The sequence below is a fragment of the Sinocyclocheilus grahami genome, unplaced genomic scaffold, assembly GCF_001515645.1.
Source record: "Sinocyclocheilus grahami isolate Dianchi unplaced genomic scaffold, SAMN03320097.WGS_v1.1 scaffold285.1, whole genome shotgun sequence".
NCBI lineage: Eukaryota > Metazoa > Chordata > Actinopteri > Cypriniformes > Cyprinidae > Sinocyclocheilus > Sinocyclocheilus grahami.
This window is the reverse complement of record NW_015505464.1, coordinates 1,521,922-1,532,377: the sequence shown is the minus strand read 5'-3', so window position 1 is coordinate 1,532,377 and position 10,456 is coordinate 1,521,922. Positions and strand designations below refer to the sequence as shown.

The 10,456-nt window shown below is 35.8% G+C and overlaps 1 protein-coding gene across 2 annotated transcripts in view; it reads right to left on the bottom strand.

The window, feature by feature from the left end:
* rbms3 (RNA binding motif, single stranded interacting protein) overlaps window positions 1–10,456 on the bottom strand; it is a 155,816-nt gene that overhangs the window by 27,496 nt on the left and 117,864 nt on the right. For both annotated transcript variants that reach the window (XM_016292450.1, XM_016292449.1), the window contains exon 6: window positions 10,305–10,384. In XM_016292450.1, the coding sequence (XP_016147936.1) occupies window positions 10,305–10,384 (80 nt within the window). The remainder of the gene's footprint in view (window positions 1–10,304; window positions 10,385–10,456) is intronic.

Genomic DNA, 10,456 nt, shown 5'->3' with positions numbered 1-10,456 from the left:
TATATATATATATATATATATATATATATATATATATATATATATATATATATATATATATATATGAAGAAATGTGAATTATTTACTATGTCAGCTCACGTTTAGGACCCAGTGTTCTTTCCTCTAGCTCAAAAACATGACAAAGATTTAAATGCACATGCTGGCATGATGGGACACTGGAGGAATCCTGAGAACATGTAGCATTTCCTGTATGCGAGGTTACGGGTGTCATGTTTGCATGTTTATGAGCGTTGAAAAAGCCATCCATCTGACTTAGCATTCAGCTCTGCAGAGCAGGCCTCAAAGCAGAGAGTGTGGGGTATTCACATTGCCCTCCACCACAGCCGAATCTAAACACCTTTCATACACTAAGATGACTGTCGCGTCCCTGCAGAGAAAAATAAACAGGTTCATGCTTATTCAAAGGTTATGGGAAAAGGAAAGGAATGACTGAGTGAGTTTTGTGGAAGTGAAGAGCAGAGAACTGCGGAGTAGTTTTAGAAAATGATGTGGTTTTAGGATAATGTGAGAGACAATAAATGACACATTTACAGTTTTAGTAGAAAATATGAGTGCTTCTTGCTTGTACAGAAGTCGCTACCAGTGTTTATTGGGTTTTGCTATGCAGTTACCAGGGTGTAAGCATTGTAAGTCTATGGGATTTTTCCCACCAATTTTACATTCAAAATTATCTTAAAATATGGTGACGAAAATGCCTCATTTGTAATGGGTTTTATTGGTTTTGTCTGGTCGTGCCTGGAGACGGCATCACAGTATGGTAAGGGGCGTAACATTTCAGTCACACGCTTGAGGTATTCAGCCAATCACAATGCACTGGATAGCTGGCCAATCAGCGTACACCTCGCTTTTCAGAACGATGAGCTTTGTAAAAATCGACGCATTTCAGAAAGGCGAGGCATAGTGGAAAATGTGAAAAATAATGTGTTTTTTTAATCTTAAACCGCATAAACACATTGCATTACACCAAATACACAACATAACGTTCTTTTTAGCAACGTCATATGACCCCTTTAAATAAAAAGCTAAATATATAACACATTTTTATAATAAAATTAAATAAAATTGATTAAAATCCTTAATTATTAGTGCTAATGTCAAGATACATTTATTGAAAAGATCATTTTGTGATTGAGAGTGTCACCATATTTTGAGAATTATCCAATACAAAGAATGAGCAAAAATAATAGCAATGCATGCCTTAGCAAGCGGCACTAAATATAGAGAGTGAGAGAACACATACAGTAAAAGGGAAGAAAGAAAGGAGACAGAGAGAAAGAGGCACACAGAGAATGTGAGAGAACGATATGCGCCAGCGCCAATTATGTTCGCCAGTAAGTCCAGGGAAAATAAACAGCTTCATTAGCACGTCCTTTATAGAATTTCTCCCTCTCTCTCTCCCACACATAGCGTGTGAGCACCTTGTCTGAAGCACAAACTATCCAAACATAAGACGTCAGTCAGAAGCCAGCTCAACACACATTAATACATCAGAACGTTCCAGATCCCTCCACGCCTCAGCGCTGGGCCGCCAAACCCTTACCTGAGACCCCTCCAGTATGACCTCACCACTGGAACACAAAAACAGCAAGAACTGAACACAAAACAGTCAAAAAATAACCAGATCATCAGATTACTGGCAGATTCATCTTGAAAGGGGGACTGATATCTTAAATTTCATTTCGATGGTGTGGTATGTAAACAGACAGAGCACTTTGTAATAGATTAAGGATACGTTCAAACTGTGGAACAATATGGTTGTCTATAGTGGTTTGGCCCTGCTGGTAGATGTCGTAACTACACCATCTGGCTGCAAAAAGAGCATCTTCAAAATAACAAATAAATAAATAAATAAAATATATAAATACAAATAAAATACACTAAAAATTAAACATATAAATAAATATATATTTTTGAATAAATATATTTTAAAAAATTTATTTATTTATTCCGAATTTTAACTAGGTCTCTCCCTTAGTGATTTCTGGCCTCTCTGCTGACACACTTGCCCCATTCAATTCTGCAAGCAAACAAATCCTCAGAGAGTGTATCGCTCCGTGGCAGCTTGATTTCCCAGTCTCACAGGCATTAGCGAGTCAAGTGGAACCAAATTTGATGGGTCATCTCAATGTCGCACACACACACACTCACATGAATACACACATCAGCCTGGCCACTCACACACTGACAGGCCCTATAATTTAGCCTCCCCTTCCATCAGCACAGACAGTGGAGTGTAAGTACTCTCTCACAGTCTCACTGTCAGTGGGCTTGTAAGTACTTCAGTGCAGGCCCACTTTTCCCTCAGTCTCAGTTAACACACAAACACACACACACACACACACACACACACACACACACACACACACACGCACACGCACACACAACAATTTAACAAGTCACTTTGTCACTTTTATAGACCACCATTTCCTATGTGTGTGAATGAGTGTGAATGAGTGTGTATGAGTGTGTGTGTTCAAGAAAAATTCAAAGTTTAAGAGTAGTCAAGTTTTTAAAGAAGAACATGGCATACATGAGGAAACACAAGCACACACACACACACACACACACACACACACACACACACACTCACACTCACACACACACACACACACACACACACACACACACACACACAACACACACACACACACACACACACACGCACACGCACACACAACAATTTAACAAGTCACTTTACTGATCAGTCTGTGGGAAAACATACACATAAGACCCTGCCCAACAATCTGTCTGTCTTTTCCAGGATTTTCAAAAAAAAAAAAAACATTTTTGGTATGAATGAAATGAAATAAAAAAATAAAAAAATATTAAATTAATTAAAAAGCAAAATACTCCAAATATATAATAATAATAATAATTTTACTACAAAATAACATTTTATTAATTTTTAACTACAGGGCAAAAATTAGTTAAATAAGATGCATTGCTTGTTATATTCCTCAAGTCACTTTACATAAAAGCATCTGCTAAATGAATAAATGTAAATGTAATTTAAAAAAATTATAATAATAATAAAAAAATAATAAATAATATATGAAAATAAAATGATGGCAATACGTGGACAATTCCAAGCCATTCACTAGCAAACTATCCTGAATTGTGATGTCAAAGGCAGCAGAAATGAAAAAAGTAAGACCATTTCATGTTTTCAAAAGCCTTTTGAAACAAATATAGAACTGGTGAAAAATTTACTATACTACACTGAAATATTACTGACATATAAGTTGCTTCTATATTTATATTGTCATAATACACAGCTGCTTTTGAACAGCCATCAATTGAAAAAAATAAAGAAAAAAAAGAGAAACTGCTTTTTGGAGCAAGATTGTGTAGTTACGGCATCTACCAGCAGGGGCTCACAGGGCCAAACTAACCAGCCAAACCTTGACCCCTTGCTACATATAACCATTCCCCTTTCAATTCGTTATTTTTCAGTTTCGTGTAGAGTAGTGCTTCTTTCTTGTGTCACAGTAAATAAGAAATATGTGACTGTATCTAAACCTTTCTCTTTTTACCTTCAATTACCATCAGCTAAAACATTCCAGAATGAATGCATATGTGTGTGTGTAGTGTTATGGCACCACATCTGTGCCTTGATTCCCAAACCCACACCATTAAGACTTCCCTCAGGCCACTTTACTCATGAATAGGGTGAGACGGAGAGAAGAAGGGAGGGAGAAAAAAAGAAACGGATTAAGGACAAGATCAGGATGCCGGCCAAATTGCCTGAAACGTACTCCAAGATCTGACAGAGCCCACAGGCTTGAGCTGGGCATGTAGAAAAGATCAGCAGAATGGAAGGAGCACTGGACGTCCCATGACTGGGAGCTCGTGCGTGATGGAGGGGTCACGGCGTTACACGGTCATCATCATTATCTACCCCAGCATCAGCATGTTGACTAAGAGCCTGTGTAATTATGAGAGCATGCAGGCCTGATGGCCCCATCGTGGCCTGTTAGAAAAGCCTGAGTAAGCTGGATCAGGACAACACGCGAGCAAACACACACCTACAGCAGATGGAGACAAGAGGAGAACGACAGAGCAAGTGATAGCAAGCGCTTCATGAAAGTCATACGGGTTTGGAACAACATGAGGGTGAGTAAATGATGAAAGAGCTTTTATTTTAGGGTGAACTATCCCTTTAAGAGACAAACAAGGAGGTTATTTTCTTTTGTTTTGCTATCGAATAAAATACGCGCATAGAAATGTCAACAATCAATCTGTGTAAAAAGAAGAATAGGTGTGACGCAGGTGCGTAACGCTTTTTCTGTAAAAGCATACAGCAAATTTGATCTCTTTTATATCTGATGTTTTAATAACGCTACACCTGTTTGAGAGAATCTTCAGTTCAGAGCAAGTTTCGAGAGGAATCACTCGTGCAAAACACAGTTATTCCACAGGCTCGTATGATCCACTTACTACATAGTAAGTACAGAGAGAGAGAGATAGAAAGATGGAAAAGAGGAGGGAAGGGAGAGAAAATCGATTAGGCGCTATTTTTGAGCTTTAGACCTGGATATCAATACATGCATGGCTCCTTTTCAAGGCTGAATGCATTATCAGACGGCTGGCTAAGACTGTAGCAATATTGCTGACTTTAGAGAGCACAAAATCACCTTATTCCAACCTGGTCTTATTCCAAAAATACGTACCTCTGTGTACTTTTTGTGCAACACCGTTTTTACGTACCTTACTGCACGCATCAGTTTTAAAATCTCCCAGCATATCAATATTGTTTTGAAGTCATAACATGATATTCTTTAAGCAATTGTGCGAAAATTGCACTTTATTAATCGAAACTCTGTTAATTTGTGTGAAAAGGAATAAAAGGTGTCTGAGTTTTACTGCCTCTAGTGTTCATTTATTTTTGAAACTGCAGTGATATGTACCGGTATATTGGTACGTATTTCGCGTCTTGCTAAAAAGTGCCCCCAAGTACATTATACCATGAGACCAGGTAGCCTTATTCTCACTCTCTGCCTTTCATTTCTCAGAAGAAGTGGCTTTTTAAAGGGATATGTTACGCAAAAATGAAATTTCAGTTAATTTACTCTCACTTGTGTTGCCCCAAACTTGTATGCCTTTCATGGAACACAAAAAGAGAAGGTTTAAAGAATGTTCACACTGTTTTGTTCTATATAGTGGATGGGAACCACTATATAAAGCACCATAAAAGCATCGTATTTGAAGTCTTATAGAGCCATAAGATTGTTTTATGTTGGAAAAAACTATTCAATTTAAAGGAACAGTTATAGTTAAAGGAAAATGTTGTTATCATTTACTTACCCTCATGTCGCTCCCAACCTGTATAAGTTTCTTTCTTATGTTGAACACAAAACAACCCTCTACATTGCGAGTAAATCACTCACATATGCGACTAAATCTTCACTCTGGGTGACTAAATGATGTCTAATATTAGCCAATGGCTAATAAATTCTCAGATTTTACTCGCCAGTGTGTGAGTTGGAGGCGAAGTATAAGTTTAGCACAGATATATTTTCACTCGCCGAACACTGACTGAGCACTTCAGAGTTTCACTCCATCAAGCGATCTGTGATATTTTTCAGTTCATATCAATGGATGCGCAGCGCACCTGTATTTGACATACCATAAACTCTAGTGTGAAGGCGCACGACTCTGCGTCATTTTGTCTCACACACACGCAGAGAGAGAATTGACGCGCTACATGTAAACGATGTTCTTTGTTGTATTTTCCTGTCAAAACGGCGTTCCTTTGGAATTCTTCAGCTTTTAAGAACCGCTGAGTTCTCCGTTAGTGGGCGGAACTAATGCGCAAATGGCATTAGCATTGGCTGGTGCTCACCTATTATCGTCCCTGTTTTGATTTTTGCACACAACCTGATTAATATTCATGAATCCAGCAGCTCATTAATCCTTAGTGCGATTGTTCTTATTAGTAGAATTCATATCATTATCAGTATTTATGTTAGTTTTGTTTTACAGAAACACTGAATGACCAAAAAAGCAGCACCACCAGTCCAGTTAAAATGTTCCGTTAAAAGGACTAATATGCATTCATACATGGTTAAGTTTTAATTCTAATTACTAAAGTTCTATCATTAAATAATACTTGATTATCATATCATAATGCTAGACTGACTGAGGTTAAGAGAGTACTTTCAGATATTTTAAATAACTGAGCCATTTTACAAACATATATATGTATGTGTGTATATCAGTCTGGCGAGTAAACTAAAAAATGTACTAGCCAATGGCGATTCAATTGCTTAGGTGTCCGTAGAGGGTTGCAAAAGAAGATATTTTGAAGAATTTTGAAGAACCAAACAGATGTTGGTCTCTATTGACTTCCATAGTAGGGAAGGAAATACTATGGAAGTCAATGGGTACCATCAACTGTTTGATTACCAGCATTCTTCAAAATATAATTTTTGAATTAATTATCCCTTGAAGTCTTTACTCTGCTTGGCATGTTAGTAAGGGGCATAGCAATATATAATGTTATTTGTGATTGAGTCATTCTTTTGAGTAGAGTCTTTTTGAAGCATTGTTTGATTGAGTCATTCTTGACTTCAACTCAATTTAATGAGTATAGTCTTCTGAATTTCTTCTTTTGTGTTTCAAGGAAGAAAGTAAGTCATATGAGTTTTATTAGTAAGCAATGACTGTATTTTCATTTTTGAGTAAACTTCTACCTCAAGCATCAATCTGTAATTTGTTTCTCTATACTGACAACAAAAATGCAATGTTTGACATTTAAAATACACTACCATTTAAAAGTTTGGGCTCTGTAAGATTTTTTTCCCATTCTTTTTTGAAGAAATAAATATTTTTATTCAATCAAATTCAATTACGTGACCAGAAAAGTGACATTTCTAATATTACAAAATATTTCTATTTCAAATAAATGCTGCTCTTTTGAACTTTCTAAGAATCCTGAAAAAGTCCACAGAAAAATATTATGCAGCACATCTGTTTTAAAAATTGATTATAATAAGCACTAAATCAGCATATTAGAATGATTTCTGAAGGATCAAGTGACACTAAAAAACTGAAGTAATGGCTGCTGAAAATCCAGTTTTGCATTACAGGAATAAATTACATTTTTTTATATATTCAAATAGAAAACAGTTATCTTAAATTGTAATAATATTTCACAAGATTACTGTTTTAATCAAATAAATGCTTCTTTCAAAAACATTTAAAAATCTTACTGACCCCAAACTTTTAAATGATAGTCTATATTAATATAGCATACATTATTTTATATTTTATTTAGACCAATGAGATTTCAGTGTGGATGAGGCCAGGAAAACACTTCAGAAATAGAAACCAAGTCATCGAAAAAAAAAAAGCTCATTGCTTGTCGCGGTCGCAGCTGGTTAGTAGTAACAACTCAGATTTACACGGAAAATGTTTTCATCACTTGTCGCTTTATCATGTCGCACCGGGTTAAGACACATTGTAAAGGTAACAACAAAACTGAGTTGGCCAGGAGTCTGTTAGTACTGAGAAAAGAGAGAGAGCGAGACTTTAAAAGAGAGAGAGAGAGAGGTATAGATGAAGTCATCTATCATCCCTCTGTCTTTGGGTCTGACACCGAGCCGCACGCTACACCCCACAAATCACACAGCAACTGCCAGAGTTGCAGGCTGCCCTCTCCAATCTCTCTCTCTGTCTTGTCAGTTGCTTTTACACTCCCCCCAAGCCCTCTGCCTATGCCTCCTTCAAACAGAAAACAGACAGATACACACACACACACACCTACTGCATCCAACAGGAATCGCATATTCTCTCTTTCTCATCCACCCTAACCTCTCCAGCTCTGTTTCTGTTGCATTTGCTTGCCTTTTCTCTCTCTAAGGGAAACAAGAACGCTCTGCAACAGCAGGGGAATGAACACCAAGCGCAATACTGAGGAAAATACCTTGAGCTTTGCAAAACTACACCATTAAATAACACTGTTTACAGATTTGGTCGTGCGTCTGTAATTGTTAAAGGTGACAGAATTTACTTTCTTAATAAATGTCTCTGGTCTTTTTTTAAGCATGACTGCTGAGTATTTGTTACTTTACAGGAGTATTCTGAGTTCAATACTAGTTAAGCTCAATCAGCATAATGCTGATGACCATGGGAAGTCATTTTGAATTATATCCCCTCATTTTCTTTAAAAATAAGCAAAAATGGAATTACAGTCTTTACAGGCACTTACAGTGGAAGTGAATTAACCCATTTTTGGGGATATAAATCAGAAATGTGAAGGTTTTAGTTTTATAAAAGCACATATTATTTCATCTGCTAAAACTTTAAATCATTTTTACATTCTTTTATTGTTTACGACATTATGTTTTCATGGCAACAAAGTTGGATTGGACTGAAATGGTTGGTAAACTAATTTTTCATCTCAAAATCATCAATCTTGTGGCTATACTTATATTGTTATATTGTATATTACATCACTTACACTGGCGTTCAAAAGTTTGGGATTAGTAAGATGTTTTTTATGTTTTTTAAAGAAGTTTCTTATGCTCATCAAGGTTGTGTCTATTTGATAATACAGAAAAAACTGTGCTTTTGTAAAATATTATTGCAATTTAAAATAACAGTTTTCTATATTAATATACTTTAAAATATAATTTATTCCGGTGAAGCAAAGCTGAATTTCCAGCATCATTACTCCAGTCTTCAGTGTCACATGATCCTTCAGAAATCATTCTAATATGCAGATTTATAATCAATGTTGGAAACAGTTGTGCTGCTTAATATTTTTTGGGACCTGTGATACTTTTTTCAGGATTCTTTGATAAATAAAAAGTTAAAAAGAACAGTGTTTATTCAAAATAAAAAATTTTGTGTTACAATATACACTACTATTCAAAAGTTTGGGATCAGTACATTTTTTCTTTCTTTTTTTAAAGAAATGAATACTTTTATTCAGCAAGGATATGTTAAATGGATAAAAAGTGATAGTAAAGACTTATATTGTTAGAAAATACTATTTTTTGATAAATGCTGTTTTTAAAAATTTTTATTCATCAAAGAATCAAAGTAAAAAGTATCACAGGTTCCAAAAAAATATTAAGTAGCACAACAGTTCCAACATTGATAATGAATCAGCATATTAGAATGATTTCTGAAGGATCATGTGACACTGAAGACTGGAGTAATGATGCTGAAAATTCAGCGCTGCATCACAAAAATAAATATTATTTTAAAGTATATTAAAATAGGAAACTAATATTAGAAACTGCAATAATATTTCATAATATTACTGCTTTTTCTGTATTTTTTTAAATGAAATAAATACAGTCTTGCTGAGCATTAAAAAAGAGACTCCATTAAAAATCTTACTGATCCCAAACATTTGAACAGCAGTGTATATCATAACTTAGATTTGTACTTTTTTAAGAAAAGGAGAGACAAGTGGAACTTGATAATATGCCACAAATACCGTCTATTAAGAATATAATCTGAATTTTCCTTTAAAGAAAAATCTATCAGCAAATCTAATAACACATTTACCCTTTGAAATGATTTTGGAACAAGGCCAAAAAAATAATGCCAACCAATAATATCACAGCCCACTTTTTCCAATCCAATTTAATGCGTATAGAATAGATGAAATCAAGTCCCGCCCAACATCGTATCTCACTAATATTCTGTTTCGCTCTGAAATACATCACGTAATGTAAGTTAAATGCATTCTAAATGCTGTCTTCAGTATAAATGTTTGTCTCTAGTATATGCAGTACATTCTGCTGCCCTCTGGGAACAGTTTTCCTCGGGCACACCAGGCTTAAATTAAATCTTAATCAACCTATAAATCAGATCCTGTCATATGAAGCTGATGAGCAGTGCGACTCAAAGTGGGGGGACGCGTGCTTCCTCACACGAGAGCTTTGGATCACACTGAGCTTGGGGGTTTAGTATATATCTAAATCTTTACATAGTGAGTGATACAGGTGTAATTTTGATGTCAAAATCAGCAAATCAGAGCATATTTAATATTTAAAAGGACAGTTAATAAAAAATGAGATTTCGGTCATCATTTACTTACAAAAACATATGGGTTTAGAACAACACGAGGGTGAGTAAGTGATGACATTTTTGGCTGAACTATTCCTTTAATATACAGCTATATGAAGAGGGCCTTCATAGCAATGAGATTTTACTGTGGACAGAGCTGTGAAAATAGACAACAAAATGTCAAGTTGATTGTCACTTTATCGCTTTGCACCTGGTTAGGACACAATATTGTAAGAACACACTGTGTTGTTGACACTTGCCTGGTACTCCTGGTGGGGTTTTGAGGAACTTTCCGTTGAAATGTTGAATCACCACGTCACATTTCTCGGTGGACTCCATTCTGTGACAGAAAGAGAAGCGAAGAGAAACACACAGCATGAGGCAATCACGTAGCAAGGTATTTATTTATTTT